The sequence below is a fragment of the Loxodonta africana genome, chromosome 13 (genome assembly GCF_030014295.1).
Source record: "Loxodonta africana isolate mLoxAfr1 chromosome 13, mLoxAfr1.hap2, whole genome shotgun sequence".
Lineage (NCBI taxonomy): Eukaryota > Metazoa > Chordata > Mammalia > Proboscidea > Elephantidae > Loxodonta > Loxodonta africana.
The window spans coordinates 7237510-7257137 of record NC_087354.1 but is presented as its reverse complement, the minus strand read 5'-3'; the positions used below and the strand labels follow the sequence as shown (position 1 = coordinate 7257137).

Below are 19628 nucleotides of genomic sequence, written 5' to 3'. Positions count from 1 at the left end.
GGGCTGGCCAAAGTCCTGGGCGTGCGCGCGGAGAAGCGCGCGTCTGTGCGCCCGTGCGGACGTCGGAGGAAGTCCCGCCTCCTGGGCGCCTGCAATTGGCCAGGCCGCAGGGGCTGAGCTCCAAGGAGGAAGAAGAGCGGATTGAAGGGAACGGAGGGCAGGTAGGAGGGCCGAGGGGGCTCCTCTTCACCATTGGCTAGGCCGGCGGAGTCGCTTTGCTGCCATTGGCTGGGCGGCCGGGGTGGCGGTCTCACGTCCTTCCGTCCCTCCGTGCCGCGAGCGGCGTCGGGATTGCGGGCGCCGGCCTGAGGCGGAGGCGGCCGGGAGGCTGCGCCTGCGGGTAGCTGAAACGGAGCTGAATGCCGCGGCGCGTGAGGTTCTCCGTCCGCCGGCGGGAGGCGGGCGGCGGGCGGCGGGCGGCGGGCTGGTGGGGAGCGGCGGGCGGCGGGCGGGCGGCGGGACTGGGGGCGGCGGGGGGCGGCGGGCAGCGGGCGGGCGGCCTGAGGCCGGTGGGGGACGGCGGGCGGCGGGCTGGTGGGGGACCGCGGGACTGGAGCCGGCGGGGAGAGGCGGGCGGCGGGACTGGGGCCGGCGGCGGGCGGCGGGCGGGCGGCCTGCGGCCGGTGGGGGGCGGCGGGCGGCGGCCTGGGGCCGGTGGGGGGCGGCGGGCGGCGGGCGGCGGGCGGCCTGGGGCCGGTGGGGGGCGGCGGGCGGCGGGGGGCGGCCTGGGGCCGGTGGGGGGCGGCGGGCGGCGGGGGGCGGCCTGGGGCCGGCGGGGGGCGGGGGGCGGCGGGCGGCCTGGGGCCGGTGGGGGGCGGCGGGCGGCGGGCTGGGGACGGCGGGGGGCGGCCTGGGGTCGGCGGGTGGCGGGACTGGGCCTGCGCGGGCCGCCCGCGGTGCGCGGCTCCTGCTGTTTTTCCCGTCCTAACGGTGGTGGTTTGGGGGTGTTTTGCAGACGTGAAGTTTGTCCAGCTAGTTTCACGTTCTCCTCCCTGGTGAAGCAGCAGATGTGTGATGGTGGCATTTGTCATTGAAGCGAGGGGCTCCCCGTCGTCTGTCTATGTACGTGCTTCTTGAATTGGGGGGGGATGACATTGTCGCTTGCCCTGTGACCGTCACTCTCGAGGTCTCGTCCAGGTAGTGGAGTCGTCGGTGGATCCTCCGTGGAGCCCCTCCCTCTGCAGGATCTTCCCTGTCTCCTCTCTCCCTCTCTCCAGCTTTCCCAGCTTCCTTTCTCCTCTTCTCATTCCCTCTACTCTTCTCTCCTTGCTTTTTTATCTCCTCCTTTTTAGATTTTCTCTTTTTTGCTGAAGGAAACCTCGCGGGAGGGTCTTTTAAAAATTATGAAAAGCTTTATGTCTTCAGCACTTCTGTTTTACTTGCAGGTCTGACAGCTGAGAGGGAACTGGAGGAAAGATGCCTTCTGATTCTTTCTGCTTGGTTGCCCAGGCTCGACTTGACTCCAAATGGTTGAAAACGGATATACAGGTGGGATGTTGACATGCTTTTTTCTTGGTATTTTCATGCCTTACATTTCGAAAGTTCTGATTAAAGTTTTCTTTAGGATATGTAATGGAATGTAAATTGGATCTTGACATATAAGAAAAGTAAGGTTCTTTGCTATAACGTAAAACCTGCCTTTTATTACATCCATTTTTATGGCTGATTTTGTAGATTATGTGTGGCTGTATTTTAGTTATATTTACTTATAAAGTGCTAGGAATTTGAGCTCCAGTTTCACAAAAACTCTTTCATTATACAATAACATTTTTTAAAAAGTCTGGATCACTCAAACGTATTTTGGTGACTGTTTAGTGATAGTTTTGAAGATATTTATATAATCATGAGGGGAAAAACTGAAGAAGTGATATGTGGTAATTTATTATGTCCTTTTTTGTTTCTGGAGGGACAAGGGTAATTTCAGTTGAGCTGTTTGTTTTATGTTTGTGATTGGCCTTGTTAAGGGGAGTGCTCAGAGTTCACATCAGGAACACGTGGAAACAATGTTTACCTTAAACTCTCCAGTGTTTGATTTAATAAGGTAGTTGCAACTTTGTCCATAAATTATCAATGAATAATAGCAGTAATATTTCTGTAAATTATTCTTTATCCCCAATCTAGTTTTACTTCATGATCATTTGAAAAGTTACTTTTGGAATGCTGTATCACCTGAAAAAAGAGATATCTGAAATATTTTGTAGTGTTTTTCGTCCTCCCTGAGGTTAACTGTTTTAAATATTTTTGAAGTAATATACCTTTATAATGTCTTTTGTACTACATGATTGCTCATCAAGAGCCATGTGGTATGTAAGGAAATGATAAAAGACACTAACAGTGAAGCATTATTGCCTCTCTCTAATTTGTCTTTTAAACAGGTGCTGAGATTGGCAGGTGTGAGAGCTAACTGTTTAGAACTGTGTTGTGGATAAGGGGATTATTGTTAATAGTGTCATGGTAGATAAGACAAACACAAGCAATTGGTTCAACAGTTGGTAGTGACTTTTTTGGTTTGTTATTGTCTAAGTGTTTCTTTTATTTAGAAATTACTATTTTTTGTCTTTTTTTTTAAGAGGAATGGAGGAGGTGGGAGATGAGTGTCTTAGCCTGGGTTCTCTAGAGAAGCAAAACCAGTAAAGTGTAAAATATATACATAGAGAAATTTATATCAAGGAAACGGCTCATGTGGTTGTAGAAGTTCATGGGTCAGGATAGAGGCATCTCCTGATCCATGTAGCTGCAGGCGCTGGCAAACCCAAGATTGGTAGATGAGGGAGCAGGGCTCTTGCTCACAGGCTGTGAAGATTGACGAATCCCGATATTGGCAGGCAAGACCCCAATTAAGCTGCTAGCGCAAGTCCGGAGAACCAAAAGTCAGAAGAACAGGAGCTAGCTGCAGGATGCAAAGTGAGCAAAAACCCACAAGCCTGGTCATAATGTCCACTTATATATGATGCAGGTCACACGCCCAAAGAAACTCCCTTTCAACTGATTGACTACTCACAGCAGGTCCCATTGTGGAGGTGATCATGGTTTATCAAATGTCATTACAGAAGTGATCAGGATATCATATAACTGCCAAACCACTGAGAATCATGGGCCAGCCAAGTTGACACAAAACCTTAACCATCACAATGAGTGACTTTTCATTTCTGTAATTTTGAGATTCAGGCAAACTGGCTCTAAGAATTGTTTTCAAATTAGTATTTATGTGCTTTGAGAAACTTACTGAAGTGACTACTCAGTGAAGGTTTTTTTTTTTAATTAAAATTTTTTTTTTTAGTAATCATAATCGAATAACTTCTGAATATGAGTTTTTACATCTTTATCTAAAATCAGTTCAATGCCGAGTTGCATGCCCATGATGAGTCAGGCAGGTATGCCTACAGAGAAGGACGATACATATCTTAGAGTGTTTGTTGTTTAAGTTTTGCTTTGTCCAGTGTAATACTGTGCTTGACTCTTCTTTTATGTTTCAGATATTTTTCAGAGAGTCTTCTAATATCCTAGGAATGAGGAGACCTAGGGGCTTCATTAATTTTTTTAAAATATAATTTATTTTTCTTTGTTGCGAATATACATATCAAAACATACACTGTTTCAGCATTTTCTACATGTATAATTCAGTGACATTGATTATATCCTTTAAATTGTGCGACTATTCTTGTCCTCTTTTTTTTTCTTTTTTTAACCCCTCTCCCTCCCTCCCCACTTTCGTAACCGTCAAAGAATATCTTCTTCTCTGTTTAAGCTAGTTCTTGGGTTGATACCTGATATTATTGATTTTCTAACCAAAGAACTCCCTTTAGTATTTCTTGTAGTTTTGGTTCGGTTTTTATGAATGCCCTTAACTGTGTTTATCTGGAAATGTCTTAATTTCACCTTCATATTTACGAGACAGTTTTGATGGATATATGATTCTTGGCAGGCAATTTTTTTCCTTCAGTTTTTAAAATATGTCATCCCATTGCCTTCTTGCCTGCATGGTTTCTGCCGAGTAGTCCAAGTTTATTCTTATTGGCGCTCCGTTGTAGGTGACTTTTCGTTTATCCCTCGCTGCTCTTATAATTCTGTCTTTATCTTTGGTTTTGGCAAGTTTGATTATAATATGTCTTGGTGACTTTCTTTTAAGATCTACCCTATATGGAGTTCGATGTGCATCTTGGATGGATATCTTCTCATCTTTCACAATATCAGGGAAGTTTTCTGCCAACAAATCTTCAACAGTTTTCTCTGTATTATCTGTTATCCCTCCCTGTTCTGGTACTCCAATCACTTGTAGGTTATTCCTGTTGATAGAGTCCCACGTGATTCTTAAGGTTTCTTCAGTTTTCTAAATTCTTTTGTCTGATTTTTCTTCAAATATATTATTGCCAAGTGACTTATCTTCAAGTTGAGAAATTCTAGCTTCTAGTTGCTCGGTTCTGCTCCTCTGACTTTCTGTTGAGTTATCTAATTCTGTGATTTTATTGTTGATCTTCTGAATTTCTGATTGCTGTCTGCCTATGGATTTTTCCAGTTTATTAAACTTTTCATTATGTTCCTGAATAATCTTTCTAATTTCTTCAGTTGCTTTATCTGTGTGTTCCTTGGCTTGTTCTGCGTATTGCCTTGTTTCCTTCCTGATATCTTGAAGGGTTCTGTATTTTAAACTTTTGTATTCTGCATCTGGTAATTCTAGGAATGCATTTTCATCTAGAAGATCCCTGGATTCTTTATTTTGAGAGCCCGTTGAGGTGATCATGGTCTGTTTCTTTATGTGACTTGATACTATATTTAGTTTATGCTTGCTTACTGTGTTATACTTGCTTGCTTTATTTTGTTTTGGTATACCCCTATGGGTTGCTTGAGTGAGCTAGCTTGATTATTCTTGCCTTTGGAGCTCTGGTGTCCTGTCCCCAGCTGGCTAGAGCTGTTACCAGGTATATCAGTCTAGGAGTCCATTCAATTTTCTTGTATGAATTCAGCTCAGGTTTCTAGGTAGCTGATATCAAGTGTGTGGTACAGGCTCAGTCCTACAGTCTTAGGGGGCAAGGGTGATTGACGTATATACTGGTATCTGATTGCAGCAGGGGGTCACGCTCTGAACAAGGCGGGGGGCTGAGAACAGACCCCCAAGTGTCTCTGAGGAAAACGCATCTCTAGAGTGTGCTGGTGGGTGGGTTCTGCAGAGGGACCATGGGCACCCAGAGGTTTTGGTTGTAAGGACTGGGGGATACCAGTTATCTTTAGACCCCTGTTGTGGGTGGCTGGGTGACCTGAGTGGAGCTACCAGTCCTTAGGTCACTGATGTGGGTAGGTGAGGACCTTGTTTAATAGGCAAAGCAATGTCAAACATCAAATACCCACCTCTCCACCTGCAGCTGAAATGGTTGGAGTTTGCCAACAAGGGTCTGTTCTGCTGAAATAGGCCCACACAGGTCCATGCAGAAGGGAAAGGTGCTCAAGGTCCATGGATGGTTTATGCCTGGACGGGAGCTGCTTCTGTCCAGAGCTCCCCCGGTTAATGGAGCTAGCAAATTATTTTTTCCCCCAGTTGCAACCCCAAGGTTGGGAGGATGGCTCTAGGTGCTCACTAGGGTCTATCTCAGGCCCAGGGATTCAGCCGCTGAAGCTGGCTTGGGGGTGGGGGGTGGGGGAGGTGCGGTAAAGTATACGGAAGTACTTAGCTTTTGCCGAGAGCGCCGTTCTCCTCAGGTTCTGGAGGTGTGAGTAGGCTTTGTGGCTGGCTGCTTCTCCCTGAGGAAACTGCGGCCGAAAGCTAGTACCAGCCCGCTGCTGCCACTGCCGCCGCTGCAGGAATGGTGCCTGAGGGCTGCCTGTGATTCAGGTCCGGTAACTCCACTTCTGAACGGCTGTTCCTCCCCCTGCCCCTCAGTTCATTGTCTAAGCTTGCCTTTGATGCTCAGGGCTCCCGGCTTGTCACAAATAACTCGTTTCACTTGTTATTTTGGGTCTTTGTTGTAAAGAGGGCTAAACGGAAGCATCTGTCTATTCTGCCATCTTGGCTCCGCCCCCTGACATCCTAAACTATTTCTTGAGTTCTTATAATAGTGGCCTCATACAATGTTTGTCCTTTTGCAACTGACTAATTTCACTCAGCATAATGCCTTCCAGATTCCTCAGTGTTATGTTTCACGGACTCATCAGTGTTCTTTATTTATGGGTGGTATTCCATTGTGTGAATATACCATGATTTATTTATCCATTCATCCGCTGAGGGGCACCTTGGTTGTTTCTATTTTTCTGCTGTTGTAAACAATGCTGCAGTGAATATGGGTGTGCATATATCTGTCTGTGTGAAGGCTCTTATTTTTCTAGGATATATTACAAGCAGTGGGATTCCAAGGAGTGGGTAGTTTTATTTCTAGTTTTTTAAGGAAGTGCCAAATCGATTTCCAAAGTGGTTGTGTCATTTTACATTCCCACCAGCAGTGTATAAGTGTTCTAGTCTCTCCACAACCTCGCCAACATTTATTATTTTGTGGTTTTTGGGTTAATGCCAGCCTTTTTGGAGTGAGATGGAATCTCATTGTACTTTTGATTTGCATTTATCTAATGGCTAATGATTGTGAGCATTTCCTCATATATCTGTTAGCTACCTGGATATCTTCTTTAGTGAAGTGTCTATTCGTATCTTTTCCCCATTTTTTAATTGGGTTATTTGTCTTTTTGTAGTTGAGTTTTTGCAGTGTCATGTAGATTTTAGAGATCAGGCGCTGATCGGAAATGTCATCGCTAAAAACTTTTTCCCAATTTGTAAGTAATGTTTTTACTCTTTTGGTGAGGTCTTTGGATGAGCACAGGTGTTTGATTTTTAGGAGCTTTCCCAGTTATCTAGTTTCTCTTCTGCACTGTTAGTAATGTTTTGTATACTGTTTATGACATGTATTAGGGCTCTTAGCATTGTCCCTATTTTTTCTTCCATGATCTTTATTGTTTTAGATTTTATATTTAGGTCTCTGATCCATTTTGAGTCAGTTTTTGTGCATGGTGTCAGGTATGGATCTTGTTTCATTTTTTTGCAGATGCATATCCAGTTATGCCAGTACCATTTGTTAAACAGACTGTCTTTTCCCCATTTAATTGACTTTGGACCATTGTCAAATATCAGCTGCTCATGTGTGGATGGATTTATGTTTGTATTCTCAATTCTGTTCCACTGGCCTATGTATCTGTGGTCTGTACCAGTACCAGGGTGTTTTGACTACTGTGGCTGTATAATAAGTTCTAAAATCAGGTAAAGTAAGGCCTCCCACTTTGTTCTTCTTTTTCAGTAATGCTTTACTTATCAAGGGCCTCTTTCTTTTCCATGTGAAGTTGGTGATTTTTTTCTCCATCTCATTAAAAAAAAAATGTTTTTGGAATTTGGATTGGAGTTGCATTGTATCTATAGACGGCTGTTGGTAGAATAGACATTTTTACAATTTAAGTCTTCATGAGCAGGAAACCTTGGTGGTGTAGTAGTTAAGTGCTACAGCTGCTAACCAAAAGGTCGGCGGTTGGAATCCACCAGGCACTCCTTGCAAACTCTATGGGGCAGTTCTGCTCTGTCCTGTAGGGTCGCTGTGAGTCGGAATTGACCCTGTGGCAGTGGGTTTGGTTTTTTTTTGGTTTGATCCGTGAGCAAAGTATTTTTTTTCCACTTAGGCAGTAGTGTCTCATAGTTTTTGCTGTATAGGTCTTTTACGTTTCTGGTAAGATTTATTCCTAAGTATTTTATCTTCTTGGGGGCTACTGTAAATGGTATTGATTTGGTGATTTCCTCTTTGATGTTCTTTTTGTTGGTGTAGAGGAATCCAAGTGATTTTTGAATGTTTATCTTGTACCTGATGCTCTGCTTAGCTCTTCTCTTAGTTTCAGTAGTTTTCTTGAGGTTTCTTTAGGGTTTTCTGTGTAGAAGATCATGTCATCTGCAAATAGAGATACTTCTTCCTTTTCAATCTGGATGCCCTTTATTTCTTTGTCTAGCCTAATTGCTCTGGCTAGAACCTCCAGCATAATGTTGAATAAGAGTGGTGATAAGGGGCATCCTTGTCTGGCTCCTGATCTCAAGGGGAATGCTTTCAGAATCTTTCCATTTAGAGTGATGTTGGCTGTTTGTATAAATGCCCTTTATTATGTGGAGGAATTTCCCTTCTGTTCTATTTTGCTGAGAGTTTTTATCATGAATGGGTGTGAACTTTGTCAGATGCCTTTTCCGTATCAATTGATAAAGTCATGTGATTCTTGTCTTTTATTTATATGGTGGATTACAGTAATTGGTTGTCTAATGTTGAATCATACCTGCGTACCTGGTATGACTCTCACTTGGTCTTGGTGAATTATTTTTTTGATATGTTGTTGAATTCTGTTGGCTAGAATTTTGTTGAGGATTTTTGCATCTACATTCATGAGGGATATAGGTGTGTAATTTTCTTTTTTTGTGGTGTCTTTATCTGGTTTTGGTGTCAGGGATATGCTGGCTTCATGGAATGAGTTTGGGAATATTCCTGCCTCTTTTGTGCTCTGAAATACTTTTAGTAGTAGTGGCGTTAACTCTTCCCGTAAAGTTTGGTAGAACTCTGCAGTGAAGCTGTCCAGGCCAGGGTTTTTTTTTTTTGTTGTGAGTTTTTAAATTACCTTTTCAATCTCTTCTTTTGTTATGGGTTTATTTAGTTCTACCTCTGTTTGTGTTAGTTTAGGTAGGTAATGTGTTTCTAGAAATTCATCCATTTCTTCTAGGTGTTTAAATCTGTTAGAGTACAGTTTTTCATAGTAATCTGATATGATTCTTATAATTTCAATTGAGCCTGTTGTAATATCGCCCATCTCATTTCTTATTCAGGTTATTTGCTTCCTCTCCTGTTTTTCTTTTGTCATTTTGGCCGGTGGTTTATTTTGTTAATTTTTTGGTTTTGTTAACTCTTTCAATTGTACTTCTGTTCTCTATTTCATTTAATTCTGCTCTAACTTTTTTTATTTGCTGTCTTCTGGTGCCTGAGGGCTTCTTTTGTTGCTCTCTTTCTATTTGTTCAAGTTGTAGGGATAATTCTTTGATTTTGGCCCTTTCTTCTTTTTGAATGTATTTATTGATGTAAATTGACCACTGAGTACTCCTTTTGCTGTGCCCCAAAGTTTCTGATAGGAAGTGTTTCCATTCTCATTGGATTCTATGAATTTTTTTATTCCATCCTTAATGCCTTGTATAACCCAGTCTTTTTTGACCAGGGTATTGTTTAGTTTCCAAGCGTTTGATTTCTTTTCCCTGCTTTTTCTGTTATTGGTTTCTACTTTTATGGCCTTATGGTCAGAGAACATGCTTTGTAATATTTCGATGTTTTGGATTCTGCTAAGCCTTGATATATGACCTAATACGTGGCCTGTTCTAGAGAATGTTCCATGTTGTGTTGGAAAAGAAAGTACACTTGGTTGCTGTTGGGTGTTTTGTATGTATCTATGAGGTCAAGTTGGTTTATTGTGGCATTTAGATCTTCTGTGTCTTTATTGAGCTGCTTTCTGAATGTCCTGTCCTTCACCAAAAGTGGTCTGTTGAAGCCTCCTACTATAATTATGGCGCTGTCTATCTTCCTTTTCAATGCTGTTAGAGTTTGTTTTATGTGTCTTGAAGCCCTGTCACTGGGTGCATAAATATTTAATATGGTTATATCCTCTTGGTATGTTGTCTCTTTAAGCATTATATAGTGTCCTTTTTTATCCTTTGTGGTGGATTTAACTTTAAAGTCTCTCTGGTCAGAAATTAATATTGCCATTCCTGCTGTTTTGATTGCTGTTTACCTGGTACATTTTTCTCCATCCTTTCAGGTTTTTTCAGGTTTAGTTTGTGTAATCTGTTCTGCTACTCTCTGTTTATTGGTGCATTTAGTCTGTGTACATTCAGCATAGTTATGGATAGGTATGAGTTTAGTGCTATCATTTTGATGTCTTTTTGTGTGTTGATGACAGTTTCTGTTTTCCACTTTATTTTCTGTGCTGAGTAGTTTATCTGTATATATTTCGTTTTTCTTTTATTTGTTGTAGTTGATTTTGTTTCTGTTCAGTTTCTATTTTTTTCTTGTATTTTAATTTGATAAGTAGGATAGTTTGTCTCCTTTGTGGTTACCCTAATATTTACCCCTATTTTTCTAAGTTTAAACCTAACTTTTATTTCTTTATATTGCCTTGTCTTCCTCTCCATATGAAAGATCTGTGACTACATTTCTTAGTTCCTCTTTATTGTTTTAATGTTGTTGTCTTTTGTATAATGACGTTGCTGTTTTGCCTGTTTTGAGCATTTTTTAATCTTGTTTCCCTCTCTGGGTTGACATCTGATTGCTCCGTCCAGTGTTCTAGTCTTTGGTTGATATCTGATATTATTGATTTTCTAACCAGAGAGCTCCCTTCAGTATTTCTTGTAGGTTTGGTTTGGTTTTTATGAATTCCCTAAACTTCTGTTTATCTAGAAATGTCCTAATTTAATTTTCATATTTCAGAGACAGTGTTGCTGGATATATGATTCTTGGCTGGCAATTTTTTTCCTTCAGTGCTTTATATGAGTCATCCCACTGCCTTCTTCCCTGCATGGTTTCTGACAAGTAGTCTGAACTTATTCTTACTGACACTCTTTTGTAGGTGACTTTTTATTTATCCCTAGCTTCTCTGAAAATTCTCTCTTTATCTTTGATTTTGGCAAGTTTGATTATAATATGTCTGGGTGACTTTCTTTTAAGATCTAACTTATGTGGAGTTTGATGAGCATCTTGGATAGATATCTTCTCATCTTTCACGGTACCAGGGAAGTTTTCTGCCAACAAATTTTAAACAATTCTCTTTGTATTTTCTTTTATCCATCCATGTTCTGGTACTTCAGTCACTCATAGGTTATTTCTCTTGATAGAGCCCAATGTGATTCTTAAGAGTTTCTTCATTCTTTTTAATTTTTTTAATTTGATTTTTCTTCAAATATATTGGTGCCACATGCTTTATCTTCAGTCTTACCAATTCTGCCTTCCACTTCGTCAGTTCTGCTCCTCTGACTTTCTACTCAGGTGTCTAATTCTGTAATTTTTTGTTAATCTTCTGAATTTCTGATTGCTGTCTCTCTGTGGATTCTTGCAGCTCATTAAATTTTTCATTATGTTCTTGAATAACCTTTTTAATTTCTTCAGCTGTTCAATCTGTGTGTTCCTTGGCTTGTTCTGCATATTGATTGATCTTCCTTATGTCTTGAAGAGTTCTATATATTAATCTTTAGAATTCTGCATCTGGTAATTCCAGGAAGGCACCTTCTTCCAGAAGATCCTTTGATTCTCTGGTTTGAGAGCTTGTTGAAGCGATCATGGTTTGTTTCTTTATGTGGTTTGATATTGACTGTTGTCTCCGAACCATTTATGTTATTGTATTAGTTTATTCTATGTTTGTTTACTGTGTCCTAGTTTCTTGATTTGCTTTGTTACGATATGTTCAGATAGGTTGCTTGAGTGAGCTCGCTTGATTATTTTCGCCTTTGAAGGTCTAGTGTCATGTCACCAGATGGCTAGAGGTGTTACCGGGTATATGAGCCTAGGAGTCCATTCACTTTTCTTGTATGCATTCAGCTCAGGTATCCTGGTAGTTGGTCATCAAGTGTGTGGTACAGGCTCTGTCCTACAGTGTTAGAGGGGCAGGAGTGATTGGTGTAGGTACAGTATCTGATTGCACCTGGGGGTCACGTTCTGAGAAAGGTGGGGGCTGAAACTGTCCCCCGAGTGTCTGAAGAAAGTGCGTCCTTGTGCCATAGAGCACACATGTGGGTGGCTTCTGCAGACGGACCTTGGGCGCCACCAGTGCTTTTGGTTGTAAGGACTGGGAGGTACCAGTTACCCTTGGGCCCCTGTCGAGGGTGGCTTGGTGACCTGAGTGGAGCCACCAGTCCTTAGGCCCCTGATGTGGGTATGTGAGGACCCTGTTTAATAGGCAAAGCGGTGTCAAGCATCAAATACCCACCTTTTCACCACAGAGATGAAACAGTTGTAGTCTGCCGAGAAGAGCCTTTTCTCCTGAAATAGGCCCACACGGGTCCGTGCAAGGGGGGACGTGTTCAATGTCTGCAGACTTTTTATGCCTGGACAGGAGCCGCTTCTGTCCCAAGCTCCCTAGGTTACTAGAGCTGGTGGATTATTTCCCAACTGTGAATTTATTCCTTTTCTGAGGCTGGGGTAGTGGCTCAGGGCATGGAACAGGACCTATTTCAGGCCAGGAAATCAACAGCCACTGAAGTTGGCTTGGGGGCGGGGGGCGTGATAAAATGTACACAAGTACTTAGCTTTTGGTGAGAGCGGTGTCCTTCTCAGGTTCTGAGGGCGTGAGTAGGCTGTGCTGCTGGCTGTTTCTCCTCGAGGAGACTGCGGCCTAACACTACCACCAGCCCAGCCGCAGCCTGAGGGTTCCCAGTGAGTCAGGTCTGGCAACTCCTCTCCACTTCTGAACTGTCTCCTCCTCACTCTGCTGCTTAGTATGTTTTCTAACTTTGATATTCAGGGCTTCTAGCTTGTCATAAGTGTAATCTTTTTACTTGTTTTTTCACATCTTTGTTGTATGAGGGTTCACCGAAAGCATTTGAGTACTCTGCCATCTAGGCCCTGCTTCTGCTCTCGCCCACTTATGAGGAATTGTTCCTCCCCGTTAACGTAAACTCACTGCCCCCTAAGTCTTCTGTGTAATCTTTCGAGTTCTTGTCCAGTTTGATCCTATATGGTAGATAGATCTTAAAAGAGCACAGTGTTCAAGGCAGACATTCTTACTAGTTAATTTAAACTTTTGTTTTAAGAATACTTTAGGGGATATTTTGGTTTACGGTTTAAAGATTATCTTAGAACAGTAGTTTTGGGGCTTTATCTAGCATTCTTGGCTCCAGAGAGTCTGGATTTTGTGAGAACTTGAAGTTCTGTTCTGCATTTCCTTCCTTTGATCAGGATTCTGTTATACAGCTTTTGATTAAAATGTTCAGTATTGGCAGCTGTGGGCACCACCCCGTTCTTCTCGTCTCTCGGCGTAGGAGACAGCTGTTCATGAACACAGTTCGCCACACATTCCTTTTCCTCCTTGTAATCCTGACTCTTCTCTTTCCTGTCTTGCTCCAGGCAAATAGAGACCAATTGTCTGTTGGATAGCCACTGGCAAGCTTTTAAGACCCCAGGCACTACACAACACCCCAGGCACTACACAACAAACTAGGAGATAGAACCTCAGGAGTGGCCTTATTATTGAGCTGGAAGGGTGTGCGGGGGTCATACTCTTAGGGTTTCTGCAGTCTCTGTCAGGTCAGCAAGTCTGGTCTTTCTTTTTGAGTTAGAATTTTGTTCCACATTTTTCTCTAGCTCTGTCTGGGACCGTCTTTGCGATCCCTGTCAGAGCAGTCAGTGGTGGTAGTCAGGCACCATTTAGTTGTGCTGGACTCGGTCTGGTGGAGGCTGTGGTAGTTGTGGCCCATTAGTCCTTTGAATAATCTTTCCCTTGTATCTTTGGTTTTCTTCACTCTCACTTGCTCCAGAAGGGGTGAGACTAGTGGAGTATCTTAGATGGCTGCTCACAAGCTTTTAAGACTCCAGATGTTATTCACCAAAGTAGAGAATAGAACATTTTCCTCTGAATTGTGTCATGCCAGTTGAGCTAGCAGTTCCCCGAGACCATGAGCCCCACAGCCCTCAACCCACTAATTTGGTCCCTCCGAGAGTTTGGATATGCCTGTGGAGCTTCCGTGACCTTGCCTTGGATAAGTAGTGCTTGCTTCCCCAGTATTGTGTACTGTCTTACCCTTCATCAAAGTTATCGCTTATCTGTTTAGTGTTTTTCACTCCCATCCCTCCCCTCCCTTGTAAGCATCAAAGATTGTTTCTTTTTGTGTGTAAACTTTATCATGAGTTTTTATAGTAGTGGTCTCATAATATTTGTCCTTTTGTGATTGATTTATGCCCTCCAGACTCATCCATGTTTTGAGATGCTTCACGGATTCATCATTGTTCTTTATCATTGCGTAATATTTCATTGTGTGTATGTACCATGGTTTGTTTACCCATTCATGTGCTGATGGGCACCTAGGTTGTTTGCATCTTTTTGTTGTTGTGAGCAATGCTGCAAGGAACACGGGTGTGCCTATGTCTATTCATGTGATGGCTCTTATTTCTCTAGGATATATTCCAAGGAGTAGGATTGTTAGGTCATATGGTATTTCTACTTCTAGCTTTTTAAGGAAGCGCCATAACATTTTCCAAAATGCTTGTACCATTTTGCAATCCCACCAGCCGTGCATAAGAGTTCCAATCTCCCCACAGCCTCTCCAGCATGTTATTTCCTGTTTTTCTGATTTGTGCCTGTAATGTCGGGGTGAGATGGTATCTCATTGTGGTTTTGATTTGCATTTCTGTAATAGCTAGTGATGGTGAGCAGTTCCTCATGTGTCCTTTAGCTGCTTGGTGAAGTGTCTGTTCATATCCTTTGCCCATTTTTTAATTGGGTGATTTGTCTTTTTGTTGTACAGATATTGGATTTTCCTGTAGATTTTAGGGATTAGACCTTTGTCAGATTTGTCATGGCCAAAAATTTTTTCCCGGTGTGTTAGTTCTTTTTACTCTTTAGGTGAAGTCTTTTGACGAGCATAAGTAGTTTTTAGAAGATTCCACTTATCCAGCTTATCTTCTGGTGTTTGCGTATTGTTAGTTATGGTTTGTATCTTGTTAATCCTGTGTGTTAGGGCCTCTAGAGTTGATCCTGTTTTTTCTTCTATGATCTTTATAGTTTTTGGTTTTTATATTTTATAGTTTTTATAGTTTTTGGTAAGTGTAAGGCCCCCTGCTCTGTTCTTTTTCATCAGTGATGCTTTGCTTATCCAGGGCCTTTTTCTTTTCCGTATAAAGCTGGTGATTAATTTTTCTATCTCTTTGTAGAATGCTGTTGGTTTTTGGTTCAGGAATTTATTATACTGTAGATCACTTTGGTTAGAATTGACATTTTCAGTGTCATTTGAATGGTGAGTCTTCCTATCCATGAGTATGGTATATTTTTTCTTTAACGTATGTCTGTCTTGGTTTCTTGCAGTAGTGTTTTGAAGTTTTCTTTGTATAGGACTTTTACATCCCTGGTTGGATTTAATTCCTAAGTATTTTATCTTTTTAGGGGCTCTTAGGAATGATATTGTTTTCCTGATTTTCTTCTCCAGGGTCTCTTTGTTGATGTATAGGAATCCAACTGATTTTTGTATGTTTATCTTGTATCCTGTTAGTTTGCTGAATTTTTTTATTAGTTCTCCTAGTTTTCTTGTGTAATCTTTTGAGCTGTCCTTGTATATCATCGGTGAATAGGGATAGTTTTACTTCTTCCTTACTGGTTAGGATACCCTTTATTTCTTTTTCTTGCCTTATTGCTCTAGTTAGGACTTCCAGCACAGTGTTAAAGAGTGGTGAGAAAGGGCATACTTCTCCTGTTATACTGTTTTCAGGGGGAGTGCTTTCAGCCTGTTCCCGTTGAGGATGATCTTAGCTATTGGTTTTGTATAGAGGCTCTTTGTTATGTTGAGGAATTTTTCTTCTACCCCTGTTTTATTGAAAAAATTTTATTTTCAGAAATGGGGCTGGAATGGATCAAAGGCCTTTTCTTCATTGATTGAGATGATCATGTGATTCTTTTGTTTTATATATGTGGTGGAGTATGTTGATTGATTTCATAATTTTGAACCATCCTTGAATACCTGGTATGAATCCCACTTGGTCATGGTGTATTATTTTTTTGGTATGATGCTGAATTCTATTGGCCAGTATTTTATTGAGAATTTTGGCATCTATATTCATGAGAAATATTGGTCTATAATTTTCTTTTTGTGTGGTATCTTTGGTTTTGGTATCAGATTTGTGCTGTCTTTATAAAATGAATTTGGGAGTATTCCTCCCTCTTCTGTGCTCTGCAGTAGTTGGAGTAGTACTGGTATGAGTTTGGAAACCCTGGTTGCATAGTGGTTAAGAGTTCGGCTGCTAACTAAAAGGTCAATAGTTCAAATCTACCAGGTGCTCTTTGTAAACTATGGGGCAGTTCTACCTGTGCTTTAGGGTTGATGGCAGTGGGTTTTAGTTTAGTATGAGCTTGTCTCTGAATGTTTGGTAGAATTCTCCAGTGAAGACGTCTTGGCCAGGGCTTTTTTTGCGGGGGGGAGGGGGGAGTCTTTTAAATTACCCCTTAAATCTCTTCTCTTGTTACGGGTCTGTTCGTATTTTCTTTCTCAGTTTAAGTAGATAGATTGTGAAAATTAGTCCATTTCCTCTAGGTTCTCTGAATTGTTGGAGTACAATTTTTCATAGCATTCTATCATGATCTTTTTTATTTCATTTGATTCTGTTGTAATGTCACCCATCTCTCTTCTTATTTGGGTTATTTGCTTCCTCTCCTGTTTTTCTTCTGTCAGTTTGGCCAGTGCTTTGTTGATCTTTTCAAAGTACCAGCTTTTGACCTTGTTGATTCCTTCTATTTTTCTTTTCTCTGTTCGATTCATTTCTGCTCGAATCTTTATTGTTTTCCTTCTTCCTGTGCCTGTGGCCTTCTTTTGCTATTTCCTTTCATTTTGTTGTAGTTGTAGAGCTAATGTTTTTGATTTTGGCCTATTCTTCTTTTTTGACGTGTGTGTTTATTGTTACAAATTGAGGTCTGAGTACTGCCTTTGCTGCATCCCAAGGGTTTTGGTACGATATGATTTCATTCTTATTTGATTATAGGAATTTTTTGATTCCTGCTCTCATATCTTCTGTTACCCATTTGTTTTTAACCAAGGTATTAACTCCGTTTCCACGTGTTTGACTTTTTTTTCTTATTCTTCCTGTTATTGATTTCTACTTTTATGACGTTGTGATCAGAGAGAATGCTTTTTATTCTGGTTTTTTGGATTTTATTGAGGCTTGCTTTGTGGCTTTTAGTGTGGTCTATTTTGGAGAACATTCCATGTGTGATGGAAAAGAATGTGTACTTTGCTGCTCTTGTGTGATGTGTTCTATATATATCTATGAGGTCACGTTAGTTGATCGTGGCCTTTGAGATCTTCTGTATCTTTGTTGGGTTTCTTTCTAGATGTTCTGTCCCGTTAGAGTTTGTTTTATGTATTTTAGAGCCGCGTGGTTGGTTGCATACTTATTCGGGTTATGTCTTCTCGGTGGAGTATTCTTTTAATCATATGCTCTTCCCTCCCTTGTGTTTTATGGTTGATGTTGCCTTAAAATCTATTTTGTCTGAGATTAGTATTGTCACTCCTGCTCTTTCTTGGTTACTGTTTGCTTGATCAATTGTCTTCCATCCTTTGATGTTTGATATATTTGTATCTAAGTTGTGTCATTTGTAGGTAGTATATTGACGGGCCCTGTTTTTATAATCCATTCCGCCACTCTCTGTCTCTTTACAGGTGCATTTAAGCTATTTACATTCAGTGTGATTATCCATAGGTATGAGTTTATTGCTGTCATGTTATCATGCTTTTCTTTTTGTGGTGCTGATGTTTTCTTTTCTTGTTCCTTTTACTTTTCCGTGCTGAGTTCCTTTTGTTTGTGGATTTTCTTTTCTTTGGTTATTATGGATCTTGTGTTTACTGAGTCTTTATGTTTTTGTTCTTTTGGTGAGTACGTTTGTTACCTCTCTTTGTGGTTACCTTGAAATTTATCCTTATCTTTCTAAGTTTGAACCTGTCGTTTATTACTTGATATTACCTTGACTTCCTCTCCATTTGAAAGTTCTATACCTACAGCGTTTATTCTCCTTTTATTGTTTTGGTGTCATCGTTTACGGATTTGTGTCTCTTTTTCCATTTTAAGTCTCTCCTTAGGGTTTTGTGATTGATGTTTGTTTTGCCTTGTTTTTCAGGCCTTTGCTGCAGAATGGCACAGTGATCTCTCCAGGGCACCATGTTGGCTCTGCCTCCACAAAGTTTTTTTTAACATGTGAATAATTTTTATTCTAAATTTCGTTCTTTTGTTTACAACCTCCATCTTTGTGCCTTTAGTTAGTTTTAAGTGCTTTTAAGCACGTGTGTGTATATTCCTTGGGTTCATTTCTTAAACTGTGAGATTGATTTTTAAAATAGAACAGTAATAATCTTTTAACAGCTATACCTGCTGCTTCATTTTAGTGAGGTCAGGGCTACCTGGGCATCACTATTAGGAGTTAAAAAACAGCAAGTCACAACAACAACAGTACCCACAACAACAAATAGGGTTAAAAAGTCAATGTTAAATAATAATGTTTAAAAATTGACTTATTTATTTGGCAAACATTTCTTGAAAATGTACCCCATTTGTTAAGCATCAGAGAGATGAGGATGAAAAACAGATTTATCCAAAAGGTACCCACAGCCCATGTGGAAAACAGGCAAATAGGTATGATGTGCTGTGATCTGAGCTGTGCTAGTGGTACACAGGGCTAGCCAGCCTTTATTTACTTTGACTTAAGTTCTGCAAGAACCGAGACTGTGTTGAGTCGTATTTATAGCTGAAGAACAGTGTCTAGCCTAGAGCCAAGACGGAGTGTTCCTGAACTACAGAGATGGATAGGATACAGCTTTTGTACTTCTAAGGATGCTTGTCATGAGTTAGCGGAAGACAGAAATGATAACATATAAATATAAAAACTAAGTGTGTTGTTACCCTTGTAGAGGTGTGTACAGAATACTTGGGACTTCTAGACGGGGTTGCCAGCTGTTCTCTCTTGATGTTTATTTCCTGCTGTGCTTCTTTGTTTACATCCCTCCACTGCCCTGTCCTCAATGTTTAGAGACCCCTTTCTCCTCTCTCCATGACTATAACTTTTTTCAAGACTTACTTAAAAGATCCCTACCTAGCAAATAACTATATACATTTTAAAATTCATTAGTGTGAAATAGTTAATGATTCCTTGCGATCTCTTTCATGGTCTGTAGTATTTGCCGTCTCACTCACTTCTTTATTCATGATTGTGGTTATTTGTACCTTCTGTATTTATTGGATCAATCTTGTCAGAGGTATTGCTTAGGTTCCCTTTGTTGTATGGGAACCCAAATTGCTGTGTAAACCTTCATACAGGTTTATACAGCAGTTAAGTTCCCATTCAAGAATTTCTTCACAAATTGTTCAGTGATACCAGTTACATTCTTCGTGATGCATGACCATTCTAATTATTTCTGTTCTCCTTCTGTTTCCACTAATCTAGTTTCTCTGCTGTCTTACATTGTCATCCTTGTATTAAAGTAAATGTTGAACATTTGGAGGGTTTATAAATTTTGTTAGTCTTTTTTAAAGGACCACCTTTGACAACAACGCTTTATGACAGAAGAAAATAGAGTAGCATATTTAAGGCACCCAAGTAAACAAAATGTGAACCAGCATGTATTCTAGCTAAACTTATCAGTGAGCAAGAACTCGGGAAACCTGTTCCCATGAGCAAGAGCTTTAGACAACTGAATGACTGTAGATCAGTGTAAGGACTGGTAGTTGGCATTGAATGTGTTGAGCGGAGACTGAATGAGGTTAAAAGGAAGAAGGCATTCCATGTAGTAACTATACGCTCAGGCGTTGTGAATATAGTATGACTATTCTGCAGTATCTATTCTGTTAACCCAATCTGTTGACATTTTCACTTTTGATACTATATTTTTCATCTCTAGAGCTTCC

At 41.0% G+C, this 19628-nt stretch overlaps 1 protein-coding gene across 6 annotated transcripts in view; it reads left to right on the top strand.

The window, feature by feature from the left end:
- Positions 1–265: 265 nt before the first annotated feature.
- Positions 266–19628, top strand: part of HERC2 (HECT and RLD domain containing E3 ubiquitin protein ligase 2) — a 317707-nt gene continuing 298344 nt past the window's right edge. For 4 of the 6 annotated variants that reach the window (XM_064296197.1, XM_064296198.1, XM_064296196.1 and 1 more), the window contains exons 1-3: positions 270–376; positions 956–1062; positions 1386–1488. In XM_064296197.1, coding sequence (XP_064152267.1) covers positions 1417–1488 — 72 coding nt within the window. In that variant the 5' untranslated portion in view covers positions 270–376; positions 956–1062; positions 1386–1416. Of the gene's footprint in view, positions 377–955; positions 1063–1385; positions 1489–19628 lie in introns of all 6 variants that reach the window. The other 2 variants (XM_064296194.1, XM_064296195.1) reach the window with 2 other exon arrangements.